Below are 20,077 nucleotides of genomic sequence, written 5' to 3'. Positions count from 1 at the left end.
TGCTGCTCTCAAACCTGCTCAAAATTGTTAGTGTTTCCTGATAGAAGAGTCTTGGGGTTTGTTGTTTTTTTTTCCCTAAAGAGAAAAAAAAATCCTATCTGTTATTCATAGTCTGTCCTCTCCAAGAAAAAAGAAAAATAAATAAATGTGGTGACATGCAAGAAATGGGAGGGGGGGCAAAATCAGACCACCCTTCCACCTATCCCCAATGTGGTTTTTTAAGGGGCTTAAACATCTTTGACATGGAAAAGTCACGTACACAATAAATAAAAATTTGGACTTCAAAATCCATTATTTCTCCAGGTACCAAAATCAACATACCAAAATAAACAACTAAGAGCTGAGTAGCCAAGGACTCGGCCTCTCCTTTAAGAAAGCTGGTTTTAGCTGCTAAAGACTCCTACCCTTGCCCAAAAGCTGCCAAGTTCACATGTACCATAAATCTTTCCCCAGAGAAAGATCAGATTTAATATTTGTAGTTCAAAAGCTCACCTTTCCTCACCTAAATACCTCTGTATATCCTAGAGGAACAAAGAGCCACTGCTTGCCACCTTGAAAAACATGAAAACAAATCTGTGGAAGTTTCCATTTCCATCCCATCACACTGCATTGGTAACAGCAGCCTGCAATCTGCAGTCCTTAATTACCTGTTGCTACATCTGGAAACCAGTACTACAGTTAACTTGGATGCAGCTGTGCTAGCAAAGATGTTTAAACTGCTACTCCACCAGCACAGAGAAGAAACACTGTCATAGATATTTCTACACTAAACCACTAGCAGCTCAATCATACAAATTACAGAAACGCACTGCTAACTAGTATTAAGAGCAACACAAATCTATGGGTAGACCAAGTTTTAGGTTCAGAAATCAGCTCTATGTATTTATAGTTGCCATCCCAGCAACAGTTATAAACTTACTTCTAACCTCAAGGTGTTCAGAGGGTGAAGGGGAGGCTGGTTCGTTGGTCTATCTTAATCTGTTGCCACTGCTAACTGAAAATCACGGAAGGGGAATGATGTTTTACAATAAAGATACAAGAATGAATAACATTCACAAGATCTACATTAGTTCTACATTTAAACAATTTGCAGGGTCCGCAAACTGCGGTCAGAAGCACGTAAGGTCTCTGGACTTGCACGTGCCAGTCTCAAAGCTACTAGTCTAGGCAGTGGACATTTTGGGGAGCTTTTTGGTAGCATAACTACTTACCAAAGCGGGGAACGCTGACAATCAACACAGCTGGGCATACCCTAGCTTTCCCAACACTCATACCTGAGATTCCTTGGCAAAGTGGTTTCTATTTGTTCCATGTGTGCTTTCTGAACAAATTCAGGTATCACCAAGCCAAACATGCAAAGAACATGATTAGCAATAAGTTGCTCTAGAAGGGGTGCCAGCCTTGAAACCTCAGATGCACAGAAGTAGCGTGGGCAATATAGCAAATCTCTGGAGCCATATTTCAAAACTGACAAATGATTTTATCTATAAAAAGATTCCAGTCCTCACATCCACTTGGTTGCTGGTTCTTCTGTTGAATTGGTAGACAAGAAGGTATCACACAAATCTGTCTGCTAGTACTGCAAAGACTCCTATTTGCCATCCATCCAAACAGCCGCTGATGGCCATGACAGTAAAATCCTGTCCTGCCCTCCTGTTAGTCACCATCCGGTTACTTAGGTCTCGTAATTGGTTTCTAGTTTATATTTTGCTTCGTTCTGCTTCCACAAGGGTACACCTTCAAATAAATTGGCTTGTGATTATGTTTGTGAGGTTGTATAAAGTGAACAACAGCAAAAGTAACATTACTAAACAAAACTGCAAGATAAGCCAGAAAAAGGTTTTATTAGGAATGGTACATTTAAAACACATGTAAGACTTCGGGGTTAATTTACATATTTCTCAAAAAATGTTTCCCTTCTTTAACGATACAGAAGTTAAAAAAATCTAATTGCAAATTATGAGAATGAACAGTATTTGCAGTGGAAATTTCTATTAATCAAAACAATTGTGCATTCAGGAGATTTAAAGACATTATCCCCTTTACACTTTTAACACAATTAACTTTTCCTGTCACAACTGACTACACTTTTCCTGGTATTTTTTCGCTGCTGCCATTACTAAAATAACCTTCCTTTCCATCAAGACTATTGCTAGTCATACACATATTATTCGGTATCATACTTTTGGGCATGAAAGCTATGTCACTTTTATAAACATCAAAAACATGGACATGCATATTGACATTTCTGTGCAGTTTTATGGAGTCACCTGTCAAATAAGGCCTCTACATACAATACCACATACTAGCGAGTTACTGGAAAATTATTATAATGGATTCCCAATAATCCTGACATCTGGATGGTACATCTCATTTTAACAGGAAATTCCAGATTTCATTACTGCTTAACAATGTATTGATTCACTATCCAAATGAGCAATATTCAACTGACCAATGTGTATTCCTGAAAGTCTGTTGCAAATTAAGCATATTATCAAGGTCATTTAAAGCTGGAACTTAAAACAGCCTGTTAAGCCAAGCAACAGGGAAAAAAGTGAACTCTAAACTAAATTCAGCTGGTCCATTCATTCTCACACAGAAAAGTAGCCACAGAACCTTAAAGGAATAAAATCTATGCTTCCTGTTCTCGGAATTAATACCAAGGACAAAAGCTAACGTAGTATTTTGGAAGTCAAAGGCCTTGGAGGTGGAGGGGAAAGTGGGAGACAAGAGATGGGGAAAGCAGCGTATTGTCTCATCCCATTACCTCAGCATTATGTGTACATAATATATCTATGATAGAAATGTTTACTAATAGCAGGGAGAAAAAATAAAAGACTTCCCACTCCAGACTTCACTGAAAGGAGAAAGCTGACAGCCCTCCTCACAGAGATGGCCTATTTGATGACAGGCACTTTGGCAATGTAAGAGGAGGTTACCCTTTCATCATGTTAACTCTTCCCCCCCCAGCTCTCATGTGTAATTTGTCTCAAGTCTTCAAGAAACTCGAATCAAATTAAATGCATTAATACATCTCTAAAAGCAAGTTAACTACGGCTATGAGCAGAGCTTGACCTAGAACGAGATTTTCTTTTAGAAGAGGAGGGAGACGGGGAAGAAGCCGGCAAGCTTGAGCGGTGCCTTTTCTGGGAGTAACTCTTTTTAGGTGTACGACTGCGAGAACGAGACCGGGATCGAGATCGGGACCGGGATCGAGATCGGGACCTAGACCTGGACCTGGACCTTGATCTTGACTTGGACCTGGACCGGCTGTCCGATCTGGAAGATCCTGTAGACCTGGACCTGCTGCGAGACCTTGAGTAACTCCTTGATCGAGATCTGCTTCTGGAGAAACACAATTAAAAGCTGTAGTCTCACCTCTTCTAACTAAATTTAAAACATGCAATTTAAATTCTCAATTACTTCATATGCACAGCACATCCATGTGAACCTCTGAATGTGCTATGCACAGCATTCAATTATTTCAGAGCTAGATTTCTGTTATCCTCCATGGCAAGAATATCTTCTTAGGCCAAGTCTAGCAGGAACTGCTAGCCCTGACATTCTCTGCTAGCTTGGTAAAATATGAATTGCCTAATAAAAGATGTCTCCTCTCCACCCCTGCCAGGAAGAGACAGACAAATTTTTAGCCCCTTGTCAAGAAAAGCACAAAAAAGAAAATTTGTACCTATGATATTTCTTCTCTTCAGAAACACCCATGTAAATTAGTTAAGAGTTTCTTATGAGATGCTGAAAAAAAGTCCCTAAAGGCATGGAATACTAGCACACTTTAAGGCCTGAGAGTTTAACACCACCTTTAGTTGCGTGTCCCTTTTGTCATGAGAAGAAATTGATTTAAAAGAGACAATGAAAAAGCTGCAGCTAACATGTTTTTCTAATGACTAAATGGCAGAACTGCTTTTTATTATGCAAGCAAGCTAACTTTTTCTTTTATTCTCATGAAAAAGTTGGCTTTCACAATTTAAGACAGATTTCACAGGACTGTGAAGCAGCTTTCCATTAAATTAAAAGGTTTCTAATACCAAAATTCATATATTTTTAAAAGTCCTTCCATTTAAACATCGAGTTTTATCTTTAAAAAAGAATCTCATTACTCTCATCCAAAAGTGTTCCATTTACCCTGTTTTCAGCAAGTCAGTTCTTATCTAAATCTGTTTACAGTGCTAGAAAGTGGTTCTGTGCAGTGATACTTAGCTTGGGGCCAAAGAATTAGGTAATAAAACTTTGGCATCAATGCTACCCAAAATCCATGCCCTCAGCAGAAATTTATCAGGTCAGGTGACATACCTATGCCTTCTGTGATCTTCAGTCAGTTTAATTCTGCGTCCATTCAGCTCAGTGCCATCCAGTTTTTCCAGTGCACTCTTCATATCACTGTAAGATGCAAATTCCACCACCCTGCAGACCATCAGGGAAAAAAAAAAAAAAAGTTTCAGAGAAACTGAAAAAAAAGAATAAGCTTGGACCTTCTTCAATCTGTTGATTCACAGCTTGATGTTTTATCTTCTGAAAGCTAATTTTTAACTTGGTTAACAGGAAAATATGACAGTTGTAGACATCCACAGCTTTTGCATCATCTTAAACAATAGCAAAACTCTTATCTGCAATGAAATGGAGGAAATCCACGAAGCTACACCAGCTGAGGAAATATCTTTCAGTCCTCCACAAAACTGCATACTGAAGCTGTCCGAGAAACAAAGCAAATTTGCAGACTCTCCCACCCTACTTAGATTTTTAACAGCAAATAGAAAAATCCCTTGTTTTCCCCTCAAAATAAATCGAAGTTGCATTTGCTTGCAGTGGCCCTAGAGCACTGTTTTTCCAGCACAGACACTATTCACCCACTCTCCTGCTTTGTAGTCTGCAGAATTAAGAATGGAGAGCAGGCAGCTAGTTACTTCCTATTGAGATTGGTTATGTTAACTTCCCATAACTTTGTTGAACCAGCGCAAAGCAGCCACAGACAAGGTATTTCAGCTTCAAGCGTCAGACCATAAATGATTATACATAAATAACTCTAACTTAAAGACAGCAGAACTCAACTGTTGAAAGGTATTCTCCCTTCCCTCTCTGCTTTGACACACTGTTTTCATGGTAAAGAGTACAGACTCAGTTTAATAACACTTCCGAACTCCTACTTACTGGCACTTTGTTTGTGGGCTTGTTTTTTTTTTTTTTAATTGGAGAAATTTCAGCGTCTAAGTCACACCATATTTAAGTTTCATTTCTTTTATATTACAAGGATAATCTAAACCTTTACCAGTTTCAGTTACCATAAAGATTTAGATACAAGGTGAACTTACCCTTCATTCCTGTTGTTTCTGTGTGCATCCACAAAGGTGACCTCCCCTGCCTTTCTCATGACATCTTTCAAGTCCTGCAGCAAAAGTTAACATTTTAACCTTAAACAGGACACAGATAAGTCACCTAGCAGTAAGTAACGCCCTTCTAAAACTTTCTCTGTTAAGACTGCTTAATGCTTTTACATTTTTTTAATATATAAATACATATAACTCAGAAAATTTTTTCTGAAAGAGCCTACGGAATAGCAGCTGCATATAGCAATTTTTACGACTACAGTGAAGAAAATATTGTTTTTAAAATATTCCTGAATCCCAAAACCAGCTGTTGTGAAAACACAATGCAACACTTAAAATACCAACATATGCACTGCAATCAGAAGTACAACAGATGAAAAGCAACAACATAGTGAACGCAAATTTTCATGACTAACACCCCAGTTGAATGACAATCCAATATATGTAGACATATTCACTCTATATGCTCACTTCCCCCAGCTTAACAGCAAAATTAAAAGCAAAAAGGTGTAATTACTATCTAATTAATAATTTTACAAAGGAAAAATGTCTTATATTTCAATTGAATATCTGTCCCACTACAGTGCCATGTCAATAGACACCCGGGTATTTAACTTAACAGAGGCTAAACACGCAGACACTGTAAAATTACTTGCTCAGCAATAGGATAAAGTACAAACAAATAATGTAAAAGGTCACTAAAAAGCTAAACATTTGTATAAGTTAAAGCAGTACTTTTACCAAACAGTATCTGGTATTTTGTAAACCCAGACTACTTACCGCGACATGCTACAAGTGGCAGACGATACAAGAAGGTACCTTAAGCAAAGAGTTGCTTCTCCAATACCTAGCTGGCCAAGAGGAACTCTCTTACATGAGAAAGGCAGAGTGATGGCGCATAGCAATAAGCTTCACGGAGGTACCAGAGGCCCTGAAAGCACTGGACATATTCTCCAGAAGTGGCTAAAGAACCCGAGGATAATCTGTGCTAGCCAATCGAGATCAAACCCAGGCAAACCAAGATCTAGATTGCCAAAAAACAGGAGTGTCATAGGAACCAAAAGGAAAATTCAGAACAGGCCAAACTCTAGAATTTCAGCCACCAGAAAACCCCCAAATCTTTGGTTCTTTTCCTCTACACAAGAAAAATGAGGGTTAACCAAATCAAGGTTGTTAGAAGAGGTTCAAAATGCACTTGGTTAGAAATAGGCTTAAGGAAGAAAAGACCACAAAACAAAAAGCCAAGAAAAACTTCAAACATTGCCACAGAATATAAGAAGGCTTAGTTTTACACAATCTTTTAATTAAAAAATCAATAGTTTTATTTTTAAAAATGGCGTATTCCAACTAGTAGATATTCTTTTTGTTTCATACGTGCTTAACACAAAAAAACCTTAATAACTGAAAAACGGGCCCTACAACACCATTAGAAGTAATACTTTGACCTCAGTATGTTTATCCCTATTTACAAAGAACAAAATTCTGCCTGTGCTAAATTCAATGACAGCTTAACCAGATCAGATATGTTGATCTACATAATTATTTTCCAATTCAGTAACTTCAAGCTCTAAAATTGAGGCCCCCACAGACCTGCCACACTATATGCTGAATCCTAAGGATCCTCATTATGAGATTTCATAATAGTTAGAAAGAAAATAATAAATAATAAACAATAAAATAACATTAATAAAATAAATAATAACCAACATGATTAACCTGCCAATGTTATTGCTCAAAAGAAAGTAAACCTGCATGCGTTCTTAAAGCTCAACAGAGTACTTGCTATTATTAGGGGAATCTTTTAAAGTTATCAGCTTTTACTTAACCAGCGGAACAATCAAGTTTCATCCTAGGTTTACTGTTCTGTTTCACCTCAAAGAGCACAAGAATACCCTATTGTCCTCGGCAGCAAAGGAAAACAAGGTGTAGGACAACCATAAATAGGAAAAGCATGTACCAAATATTTACAGGTGGCTGTAAAGCTCTGAACATGCAGAAATGTTTGCTAAAATAAGGAGAATTCTAACAGCTTGCCTACTACTCGGATATGAGATTATCTATTAGCAACATAGTCAACCATTTGAGGAAACCGATCTGAATACTAATTTAATTTGTGGTTGGTTTGTTTATTAAATATCCCAAAATACTACCTTTTAAAGGAGACAGAAGTTCTCAAAGCACGCAACAAAGACAATATTATGCGTGTAAGTTCTAAAGTAATGGTCCATATTGTCCATAGCTTACTAGAAGCTCAGAAATTAGAAAGCAAAAATAATGCCACTACTGTTAATGTAACAGCTATTTTAATCTGTTGTGTAAGCAGCGTAGTTAAAACAAGTTAAAACACTATAGTCAGTATCAAAGCAGTACAGCTTCAAAACTAAGTAGGGCTTGCATATGAATGTTAGCTTCAAATTTCTACTTAGGCAGGTGTCAAGAAGTCTCTTAGGCTAACTTAACATATATTTAAGAGAATAATTAGAACATTTAATTAGAATCCTAAAGATTCATCAGTATGAAATCTGAGCTGGGCAGGCTTCAGCCTAGAATGGTAAGTACACAAAAAGCCAATATAAATATTCCCAAATAAAAGAAAGTTACAGAAATGCCAATTTTTTTCCCAAGTTATGAATTTAACGCTAAACAGCACTATAGGATTTATTATCCTTAACACTCCATTCTAGCTTACTTCTCTGGTCTCTACTGTCATTTCCAAGTGCTGTGTTTTATAACAATTTCTTCATATACATAACTGCATAGCATAAAAGATATTCAGATGAAATCCACTTTCTCATCACATCAATTCAGAAGTTGTTTTTTTAGTTATTCAATAATTAACACGACTGTACAATTACGATTGAACCTGTCATGCAGAAGATAAACAAACCTAGTCCAACCGTTTATCTACACGGACTGTACCCAAGCTCTTACGAAACACATCAGTGGAGCTCCAGGCAAGCCAAACAGCCTCCTCATGCGGATTTAGCTGCAAGACCACGGCTTTGAACACTTGGCATGTTCTACGGTGTCTTTCAGTAGACTAATTACAGTCTCTTTACTAAACTCCACTATTCACTCACCTTTTGTAAAGCACATCTGTTGCTACGCTTTTAAAAAGTAAACTTTCTATTGACTGTACACTACAGTCTATAGAAGACAACTAAAGGAATTGATTACACAATTTTTCTGTTAAAAGTCAGATAAAAATAAGCAAAACATTAGCAAGGGGTGAAAAAATGGGGAAGGTGGTAAAAAAGCTTCAAAGGACAATTACTGGAAGCTTGGGGGTTTTAAAAAATACCTACAAGTAAGCATCCATTACACAGTAGCTTTCTAAAGATTCCCTTTGTGAGTGACATACTACCAGACTTGTCAATCATGCATCATGTCACAAAAAATATTTCACAAAACACAAGACCACAAATTTCACTCAAAACTAAGGCATGCACTTCCACGTGTAACAATACAAAAGGACAACATAGTTTGAATGGATGCTATGCTTCAATAATTAGAGTCTTCACAAGCTTTACCAGCTGATAAACACAAGAATCAGCTTCCAACTACACAATCTAGTTATAGAACTATTTGCACAGCTGTGAAACAAAAGACTTCTGTAAGTGTTTGATTGTAAATTTTAAGGAATCACTGAAGCTTCTGTGCTAATTTTTTTTAATCAAGTTAAGTATGATGGCTTATTAAGAAACTAGGTTGAGAGTAGTCTTACTTACAGGGTCAGAAGATAAGGTGTAGAAAAAAAAGATGTTAACTCACCTGCCAGCTGATACGGGATGAGAGGTTTTCAACTATGATCCTGTGTTCAGTACGGATAGGAGGTCCATACCTGCTATAAGAGTTCAGAGGAAAAGAAAAAGGAAAAAGTCTACAGTATAAGGAATTTAGAACTTAAGAAATCTCACGTTTTCTATAGTTTTTATATTTTTTTCGATAGTTTTTATATTTTCCTTGTTGCTGGATTGCAGACTTAGTTTTCCCTAGTCATTAATACGTTTAAGAGTCCATTACAAGAAATTAGCTGCTACAAGGGGATTAAAGAGGATTTTGATTAAGAACTTTATACCAAGGCAGTCAATATACCTGCCATTTTTGATAGATATACTGACAAAAGTGCCTAGCAGAATGAAAATAATGTAAAGAGAATTAGTTTAATTTTGGCATTTGACAGGCTCGGTTCATACACTTGGTTCTGGAGGATATTCAGGCAATTAAAAAAGAAAAATTTTGAGTTGGTAGGATGAATTCTACTTCATGTCTGGGATACAGAAGATACAATTTAAAAGCACCATAGCCCATACTTCTAAATCACTCATTAATATTTATAAATGCCACCATGACCTATAGTAGATAATTTTGTGGGTAGAAATATTCTTATTTTAGCAAAATGAGAGCCAAGATAACTGGTTGCCCTGAAATAAGCGTGGCAGTAGACAGGCCCTGAAAGGAAGCTAGTGGTTTTCAATTAATCAAAAATTAAAGACCCTATCAAAAGTGAACATGTGGCTTGAAAATTTTCATACAGAAAGGAAGTGTAAGACATCCGGAAAAAATACTGCCCTTACAGGTCATTTCTACTCCCCAACCTAGTCATTCTGAAGCCAAAGGGAACTGAGAACTACGAAAAAAGGTATACCAGCCTTTTGGTAAGTAATGAAGGATTCTAAAAAACAGCACTAATTTGTATTACTATAAGATTGAAGAACACTGACCTTAGACAAAATTATTCTCATCTTCTTGTCCCATAGAAACATAATCCTAAATTGTGCACATTGATTTGTACACTGGAGCACAGGCAATTTCATTTCAGTGCATACCTCAAAGTGTCCCAATTTTTTTCAGAACATCCAGATCTTCCAGGCATTTAAACAGAGGTTCCTGAGTCCCCAGACTGGCAGGCTGAGTCTCATTTTTCCATTATTGAAAACGGCAGTCTCTTCCTGTCTGGCACTGGCAGTCTGACATCATGAACATGACTACAACGTCAGATGCCCACGACCTTCAATCACACTTCCTACTTTAAAAGTCCACTTTTAGCCTGGACCTCGGACCAATTATAGCGCATCAAGGTTACTGCCACTAAAGAAAAAATAATCTAATTATCATACTTGCATATGCAAATTAGATGTTCCAGACACTGGTTTGTAACTGGCAGCAATTCTGACTTTGAAATAAATGCCAATGTTTATGTCAGTTAAGCCTTTGTCTTTCTTCCAAACTTTACTCTGCGTAGGCCACAGCTATAAATGTTTCTACAGAGTAAATTATTCCTTACATATTTACTTCACACAGGTAGATATGAAGTACAAAGATGTAATGTGTAGTTGTTTGATGGAATACATGCAAATCTGCAGAACTTTCACAAAATCCATTGCAAGCTGGCACAAGGTTTGCCACTGGCGCAAACCACTGAAAGTGAACAATTCCACAAATACTGCATGTCCCCTACAGGCATTCTAGATATAAGCTACATCTGATTTTTCAGATTCCACTGCCAGACAGAGGCTCTCATTCAGCAAGGCACCTGACTGATCAGCAAGCTTAGTCAAATGGCATTTAAACACTTCTGCACGTGCTTGTATCTTGTGCTCTAGCACTGTTTCTCAAATACAGTTCCTTTTGTATGCTGTGCTGAAGTAAACATTTTAATAAGGATACAATTGGAAATATGAAAGCTTGGTTAGATGGTAAATACTTTGAACTAGCACTCTACAATAATTTTACTTAGTCTGTAAGCTAAGTTTAACGACACAAGCCTCAATAGAGAAGCTCTATTTTCTTGATTTAGTGTTAAAAATAGCAAATCCAGCTGCAGCATTACTCCTTCACGTCATTTACACAACAGTAGGCAGCAAGATCAGTGCAGTGCCTACAACACGAAGAGGGAACACATTTCATAATAGGTTTCTGAACCTCTGCGAGTCAGTTAAACTGCTTCGAAATCCATGTTCTCAGCCAGAGGGGGCAAACAATAGCAGTGGACCTCCAAGGTTTGAGAACATAAAACTTCTTCCGTGAAGCTACACAAGTAAAGAGATAGATCCCTCACTTCAGCCACAGGAGGAAAACAGTATTTCAATACAGTTCTTCAGTTAACTGTGTTTGTAGGAAACAGAGTCCAAATCACCCACCTAGATCCACTCTGGTAATAACTGAACCGTTGCGCGAATCTGCCCCTTCCTCTTCGGGCTCGAGCAGGCTCAATTGTAACCCTTATGACAGGAACAAAACAAAACAAGCAAGCAAAAAATAAACCACAAACTTTAGCTATTGGACACTGACTTACATCTTTCGCAACTGGAAGCACATGTGCACAAACAAGAATTATCTTGCCCGTGCAAGCAACAATTTATAAACAGTCACTGGCATTTCTTAAAAGAGCCAGAAGAGTAGCATTCTCCTGGCTCACTCATCTCCCTCAGACTTTCATGGAAATTGTGACGGGTCTGTTATTCAGACCGAAACAATTACATTTGTTCAACCAGAGCCTACGAGTAATCACAGAGAAGGAAGAGAGCACCAAAATAAGTAGCAATGACTGAATGATATAAGCACAGCTTCCACAATCAAAATAAAAATTACATAACATACGACTATAGTCCACACTGGTGCAAACTGAAGGGCAATACTGCAAATGATGAACGGCTATCATCAAGTTATTTTCTGAAGTCAACAGACAGATAAATAACAAATAAATAAGTTCACTTTTACTAATATTTCTAATGACCAGACCTTGAGTTAGCTTCAAAGGAAAAATAAGTGCAAGTGGAGAAAACAGTCAGCCTTGCTCAAAATCATCCCTCCTCCAGTCCCAAACTATCTTTGCCTTATATAAGACTGTAGCCAGGATCCCAATGAACCTCTTCAGATAAAGTTATGAAAGGTGTATCCCACCACAGAGCCACAAGAAACAGGTGTCAGAGACCAAGTTAATGCACTGTAGTTGCACACAAAGTACTTTTGCTGTTCTAAAGCGAAATGATGGTACCGTGCTCACCTTTCATCACACAACTCTTTACCATTTAGTTCATAAATTGCATCATCGGCATCTCTGTGGTCTTCAAATTCCTAGAAAGAAAACAGGAATAAAAAGGTATTTTCCGTCATAGTATATTCAAATGCTAGAAAATTTGTTTTATAAATTTTACATTTCTGCAGCAAGCATCAGCCAGAATTTTGAACAAGAAAGTAGATTTCTAGTTCACCTAAAAAAATTGGTTCTTGGCTTTTCAGTTTTTTCACTGAAAAGCCAAGATGCTCCCATTCAAACCACTTCTCCTCCCTCCACCCTGCAGACTGTTTCGCCTCCCTCAGTTGTTTCAGTACAACTATTTGCATTACCTATATAAAATTAATTACTTAAATTACCTGGCTTATTACAGAAATATCTTCTTTTGGGAGGGGTGTACTTCAAGGCATACAGTTTAAAACACAGCCCTGCATACAGGGCAATCCTATATAAAAGCACAAGCTGATCAGCTGCAAACACAAACAGGATCGCTGTGCACTCCCCAAATCCTCTTAAGAGTTCTGGGGCCGATTCAGTTCTTACTGAATTGGGGCAAAGAAAGAATAAACCAGAAAAAAGCCCTTCTGATATTTTTCTGAGTGAACTCAGCTCACTAGTCTGGCAAAAAGATGCCCATGGAAGAAAATTAAGAAACATAAGTCCCTCTTCAGCACTGGCCACCTGTGGATCTGGATCAGCTGTAATATGAAATTCCGTATACTGCTGCAGCAGAATCTGTTGCTTCGCTTTTGGCCAGAATGCTGCTTCAGTCAGTCTGAGTAGCCTCTGCCCACTATCCAGCTCACTGTTTTTTTGGCAAAGCTGTTTGTACAGCTCTGCAGGAAACTAGGTCAAGAAACCTATCCAACTGAAAAAAAAGCACACTTTGACCAGGAGGTGGGGCAAAAACCACAGTGTTATTTTTCAACTAGATCAGCTTCCCAAGTAGGTTCATTATGTGGCTGAACAACTCTGGTAACACCGTGTGAGGCAAGGGGAGAAAGGAAAGAAATAAAGCAGTGAGAACGAGGAGCTGGGTAGGGACTGCTTGAACCAATAGTGTGGATGGGGGAAAAAAATTGTGGAAGTGTAGCTTGAGAGCAAGAAACAACAGAGAAGAAGCTTCTCAAGTTGAAGAAAGTGTTTGCATAACTATAAACAGCTTTTCAGAAGCAATACTGGCTTAAGCAACCTTCCCCCTTCTGCACTGAAATCTGTTTCACTACCAAGTGAAACATCACACGTCCCTGCATGATGATGCAAAGATTATCTTGACAAAATCGATTTAGGCCCAGCATTTAAGAGTATCAATAGTTATCACCTACAATTCCCATGATTTCAGCTAGTTTCAAACAAACCAAATGTCTGAAAGTCTACCTAGCTCTACGGTCTGAAGTTTAAAAACATTCTGCACTGAAATCTACAAAATTTAAGTAAATATAATTAGTTCCAAAGATCAAACTATTACTTCGATCAAACACAGTGAGAAATGCTTTTAACACTACAACATTCCACCCAGATCACTTGGGGTTTTATGAGGTTTTATAAATACCTATTTTAAATAAACAAAACCAAAGATGAACTGACAGCCCAGGACTGCTGAGGTACCTCAAAGGGTAACGCTATTCAATCTACTTACAGATAATCTGGATGACAGGACTGAGCGCACCTTCAACAATTTTGTGGCTGAAACCAAAGTGGGAGGAGAAATAGATATACCAGAAGGAAAAAAACACCACACAGAGAGACCCTGACAGGCTGACAGATTAGACCAACAAGAATCTCAAGTTTTAATACAAGATAAGCGTGAAGTCTTGCATCTGAGCTAGAATAATCCTAGGCGGCAGAACAGACAGGGGTCTGAGTGGCTGGAGCGTGGCTCTGCTGAAAAGGACATGGGAATCCTTGAAAGAGAGTCAGCTAAGCATGAGTCAGCAGTTTGGCCTTGCTGCAATCAAAGCAAACTGCTTCCTTGGCTGCATCAGTAAGAGTACAGCCAGCAGAACAGGGGATGTGATTATTCCACCCTGCTTGACATTTATTAGGCCATACCTGGAACAGTGTCCAGTTTTAGTGCCTCCAGCTTAAGAAAGACAATGAAAAACCGGAGTAGGACCAGCAGAGGGCCAACAAAGCTGATCAGGTTGGATAACAAAGAAAGGTTGAGAGCTCCATGTTTGTGTAGCCTGAAGAAGGAGCATAAGGGGATCCAGTCAGTCTTCCAAAACCTAAAACACAGTCAGAGAGATGAAAGAAGTGGTTCCCTCCTGTGGGTGCAGTGATGGGATGACAGATAAAGGGAGGGGGAGGAATTTTGTTCAGACGTAAGGAAAAAATTCTTCATCATAAGAATTCTTCATTAATTTTTTTAGACAGTTATGGGACAATTATTCAAGCTTATCAGTGAGCTTCGAAAAGAAAATGCTTCTGCCTAGGAACTGGAGAAAAAGAGGAAGGAGGGCTGGCTGACTCATGCACAGGAGTTGAACAGAAGTTGTTCCTGAATGAGTCAACAGCCCTGCCCAAGAAGAGATGGGGAATGCTCAGGGAAAGGTGATTGAGAAATAGCAGTAATTGGAAAGCACACACTTAATAAAGGCAGGTTCATGTCTAGATTGGCCATTTACCTCTGGACTTTAAGAGGCAGGTATTTACCTACCGGCAGACAACAAGAAGTAGCTCATACTGCAGGGCAACAAGGAACTGGCATGTGTAGGAGTCAAGGAGTAATACTCGTACGAAATTGAAGTAAGGGAAGCCTGTTTTTTTGTTCTTTTCCCACAGCTACCCCCAAGGGACTGATCTTGGCAGAACAAATGGTATATAAGTCTGCCATAATGCGAGGGCAGTATCAACCTTTCTAGTTTCACCTCAGTGTGGCAGAACAGCTAATCCTCAGTTCCCAGGAGACAGTAGTGCAAGAAAAAGGCTGATCCTGAGTCAAATCCGGAAACTGTGAAGCTGTAAAAATTTGGACAACAGTTCAGAAGCACAAAGCTCTAAAAAGCTGAGTTAGGAAGCTAAGATGCGATGAATGGTGTATTTCATTTAATGGTCTGACAGACACATATGCCCTAAGAACATATATTGATGGTGACTATGCCCAACCTCATCTGCACAAGAGTTAAAAGCTGTGTTGCTCAAACCCAGCAGCAAGCACCTATTAAACCTGCTACCTTAGCCAACTACTTTGCTTTTAAAGCAGGCCATTATTTAGAGATATGACTGAAAAGACTAGGACTGAGAGAGCAACTTAAGTGGTTCTATACATACTTTTCTCCAGGTCAAGACTTCGTCAAGTTTTGTAATGCTGCAACACGATATTTGTGCTGTCTTCAGAAATAACAGAAAAAAACCTGAATCTATGGAAGCCTATGACCAGACAATGCATTTAACATAGACAGAATATTACCCAGATTTTGAGCAAAATCGGGCCAAAACCAGGTAAAATTGTAATCCCAGAGCTGCTTAATATCTTCAACAATGAAATAGACAACGAGGCTGTGTGCACCCTCAGCAAGTTTACAGATGACATGAAGCTGAGTGGTGCAGTTGCCCCACCAGAAGAACAGGATGTCATCCAGAATAATCTGGACAAGCTGGAGAAGTGGGCCTGTGAGGTTCAACAAGGGCAAATGCAAGGTCCTACATCTGGGTTGTGGCAATCCCCAGTTTCAATACAGGATGGGGGATGATGTGATTGAGAGTAGCCCTACAGAGGAGGACTTACGGGTGCTGACTGATGAGAAGCTCAACATGAGCTGGCAACGTGTGATCGCAACCCACATCAATCATATCCTGGGCTGCATCAAAAGAACAGTGGCCAGTACGTTGCGGGAGGCGACTCTCCCACTCTACTCTGCTCTTCTGAGACCCCACCTGGAGTATTGTGTCCTGTTCTGGAATCCCCAACATAAGAAGGATATGGAACTGTTAAAATGGTTCCAGAGGAGGGCTATGAAGATGATCAGAGGGCTGGAGCACCTCCCAGGCTGGGAGAGAGCTGGGGTTGTTCAGCCTGGAGAAGAAAAGGCTCCAAGGAGAGGTCACAGCAGCCTTTCAGTACCTGAAGGTGGCCTACAAGAAAGCTGGGGAGGGACTTTTTACAAGGGCATGTAGCGACAGGGTGAGGGGGAATGGCTATAAATTGAAAGGAGGAAGATTTAGATTAGACATTTGGAAGAAATTTTTCCCAATGTGAGTGGTGAGGCACTGGCACAGGTTGCCCAGGGAAGCTCTGGATGCCCCCTCCCTGGAAGAGTTGAAGGTCAGGTTGGACGGGGCTTTGGGCAGCCTGGTCTGCTGGGAGGCGTCCATGCCCATGGCAGGGGGGTTGGAACTGGATGATCTTTAAGGTCTCTTCCAATCAAAATAATTCTATGATTCTGTTATTAATAATTTCCATTTCCCATTGGAACTATTATTCTGTTAAGTATCTTCCCTTCCCTGACATCAGTCTAGCATGGATAACACCTGCAAGCAAAAGGAAGGTAAAAAAGGTATTACTTACCACAAATCCGAACCCATTTTTTAGATGGATTTCTCGTATGCGTCCATATCCTTTGAAGAACTTCTCCACATCCCGTTCCCGAGCACGTGAGCTCAAGTGTCCAACGAAGACACGGCAGCCACTCATCTTAAGGTTGATGCTAAGAAAGAAAACAGCACTGTTTATCAGATTAACAAACTTTAAATTAGGTGACTAAGATCACTTTTACATCTCAGAGGTCTCGGTTAAATAGGACTTGATTTTATTGTCCTCCAGGTATACATGTTAGAAACACAATTCTCTACAGCCAGAGAAGTGAGAAAATCCTGCCTTACTGATTTCCAGCCAGACCTACACAGAACTCTCAGTTTTGTCCTTTCTAGTCATATAACTTGAAGACTTCTTGTATTCAAAATAATGTTTTTCGTAGGCTCATAAGGCTTTTGTATCACAAAACAGTAAAAACCCCACTCTATATACTCCAAGATTAATTTACTGAGCTAACAGCAGTTAGAAAGTACATAACTGTTATTACAATAATCATTGGAATAACAACATAAAACATTCTCAAACTTCTGCTTTCATCTGAAAGAACTACTGCAATAAAACTTATATTAGAATTCAAAAGATAAACAGCAGTCACCAAATTATTATTTGCACTAACCATGCAATACCTTATTATAACAGTCTATCAAGTTAAGAAGAAGGAACATTATGTTATTATATGATTTCAACAACAGCAAAACCAAAGGCTATTTCAGTTATTCAGATCTTTAAAATTATCTACTGAACCAGGACACACAATTTCAGATATTCAGTGGAAGCTCCACTGTCTATGTTGAGTATGTCACTTTTTCAAGTTTATGTGATTTAGAAATGTTTAAGTTCTTGCATCTGGAAAATCTTAATTATCTGGCTCACTCGGTGAGCTTCCTGACAATACAAAAACCCAAAGAATCCAAGTTCTAAGCAGTGAAAATACAATGTGATGTTATATTACAATACTGAGCTGTAAAGCAGACAGAGTAAATAGACAACACCTTAGCTGTGAAAGTAGATCAAGAAAATTTGGATGCAGTTTTTTGAATTAGCGTGATTTATTGTCTGTCTTAACATCCATTAGGTTTCTATTGATTAGCTTCTTACTCAGTCTCACTCTGCCATCAGAGAAGTGCCAGAAGTTTGGAAAAATCATAGAATAGTTTGGGTTGGAAGGGACCAATCATCCAATTCCAACCCCCCCTGCCACACAGAGGGACACCTTCCACTAGATCAGGCTGTCCGAGGCCCCATCCAGCCAAGACAGGGCACAGGGCTTCTTATGGGGCGAGGGTAGAAATGTGACAGTGCTTACTTAGACTGGCCCAAACTGCCCGTGAACCATGACCTGACGTGATAGCTATTTAATCACTTTCACGTGAAAGGTTTTGTGTTTCTCCTACAAGAGCCGACGCCGCCCTTTGTAACCACCCCGTCCTTTGTGGACACACTGGCATTTTTATGCCCACATGGCAGTGCAGCTCAGAGGACTGATTCAGCTCCCTCACGGAGCAGCCGGGCTATTAAGGGAAAGGCAGGCCTTTGCAGAGGAAGGGCGGCCTTATGTAAGCATGTGCTTTAAAACACGGTAAAAACAGCCACTTGGGCAACAGCGCTCAGATCGGGAACAACACAGATCCGACAGATTAAAATGCCCGTGTAACGGCTGTCCGACAGCTTCGCTTCTAGAAAAACAAGATGGGGAGAAGAATTACGGAAGGAAATGAACGCGAGGCGGGCGGGATTGGCCGCCGCAGACACTGTCACAGCGTCAGACGTGTCGCTGGCGTCGCCGCTCGGGCTCCTCGCCACACCAGGCCCTGCCGCCAGGCCGCCCGCTCGCTCCGCGCTCGGAGGAGGCGGGCCGGACCCGCGGCCAGGAGGCGCCTCTCCTCGGTCGCGGCCCTCAGGCCATGGCGGATCCCAACCCCCCCCAGCGCCGCGCCCGGGCCCGGCCCGCCGCCCCCCGAGCCCTACAGGCCGCCACAGCCCCACTCGCAACTCGCTCTCCCCACCCTCCCAGGCCCTCCCGGCGCCGAGCGGCCCGGGAAGAGGCGCCCGCTCACCGTCACGGAGCGCCGGGGGCTGCAGGCCGCGAGTCGATCCGCTCTGTCCCCGCCGCCGCGGCAATGGCTGCCTGGCTGCTGCGCGAGACCGCACCGCCGCGCGCGCACCCGCCTCCCAGCATGCACCGCGCTCCGTGCCGCGCCGCTGGATCCTAGCGCCCCCCCTGGCCCGCGCGGCCCCGGGACCGACCAGGGGATGGGGTTCCCGGAGATGGAGAGGGAAGCACTACTGGGACCGCCCTGGGAAGATCGGGGTCCCGGGGCACCGCAGGGACCGCCCAGGGGATGGGGGTCCCGGGGGGAGCAGCGCTGAGACTTCCCGGAGGATAGAGGTCCCGGGGCAGTGCTGGGACCGCCGGGAGGATGGGGGTCCTGGGGGGAATTGGGGGTCCCGGAGGAAACGGGGGGAGCAGCGCTGGGACCGCTCTGGGGAGATGGGAGTCCTGGGACACCGGACTGGGCAGCGCTGGGACTGTTCAGGGGATGGGGGTCTCGGGCAGCTCTGGGACTACCCTGGGGAGATGGGGGTCCCAGGGGGGATGGGGTCCCGGGGGTGGCGGGGGGAGCAGCGCTGGGACTGTCCTGGGGATGGGGATCCTGGGGATGGGGTCCCGGGGCAGCGCTGGGACCGCCCCGTGGAGCTGCCTGTGTCACGGCAGACAGCTGGGGACCCGAGCTGCTGGGCGAGAGGAGCGACGGCACACACGGGTCATCCGAGAGTCCGGCGAGAGCTCAGCAGTGCTGCCGGCAGGAGGTCTCTGCGGCCATCCCAGAGCTGCCGCCGCCTTTAACCCCAGCCACGAGGCGACGTTGGTGTGGATCAGCCCGCGGTGCTGTTCCTGTCGCTGGCACCGAGGGGTAACCTCGGGTGGGGAGCAGTGGCTGGTGCTGCGGGGTTGCGTGGCAGTGCAGAAGCAGTTTTCCATGCATGGCCACGCGTGCTGCTTCTCGGGTTTATCAGCGAATGAGATTCTTACAGTGTAATTCATGACAGGTCACAATATGATGATCGAGGTAAAAATCATTATCTGCTTTTTCGGTATAGCATACCGGCTTAAATCTTCACCATCTGGGGGCTTAGAATATCGCGACAGCTTGTTTTGCCCATTTCTTTCCCTTGTCG

The 20,077-nt window shown here is 41.4% G+C and overlaps 1 protein-coding gene across 2 annotated transcripts; it reads right to left on the bottom strand.

Annotated features, from left to right (window-relative positions):
• Positions 1–1,825: 1,825 nt before the first annotated feature.
• On the bottom strand, positions 1,826–19,114 carry LOC104062710 (serine/arginine-rich splicing factor 5). 2 transcript variants are annotated; one of them, XM_054067965.1, is made up of 8 exons: positions 18,955–19,114; positions 16,871–17,009; positions 12,349–12,419; positions 11,483–11,563; positions 9,111–9,183; positions 5,325–5,398; positions 4,309–4,419; positions 1,826–3,345 (listed from the first exon to the last, which is right to left on the bottom strand). In XM_054067965.1, the coding sequence occupies exons 2-8, from the start codon at positions 16,994–16,996 to the stop codon at positions 3,048–3,050; spliced, it is 834 nt and encodes a 277-aa protein (XP_053923940.1). In that variant the 5' UTR covers positions 16,997–17,009; positions 18,955–19,114; the 3' UTR covers positions 1,826–3,047. The 2 variants fall into 2 exon arrangements, with proteins under 2 accessions (XP_053923940.1, XP_053923941.1); XM_054067966.1 differs by having other exon boundaries at positions 9,111–9,180; positions 18,955–19,113.
• Between the last annotated feature and the right edge of the window lie 963 nt (positions 19,115–20,077).

This window comes from Cuculus canorus, chromosome 5 (assembly GCF_017976375.1).
Source record: "Cuculus canorus isolate bCucCan1 chromosome 5, bCucCan1.pri, whole genome shotgun sequence".
NCBI classification, from domain to species: domain Eukaryota; kingdom Metazoa; phylum Chordata; class Aves; order Cuculiformes; family Cuculidae; genus Cuculus; species Cuculus canorus.
Note: the sequence above shows the minus strand (reverse complement) of the source record. Positions and strands in the feature narration are given on the sequence as shown.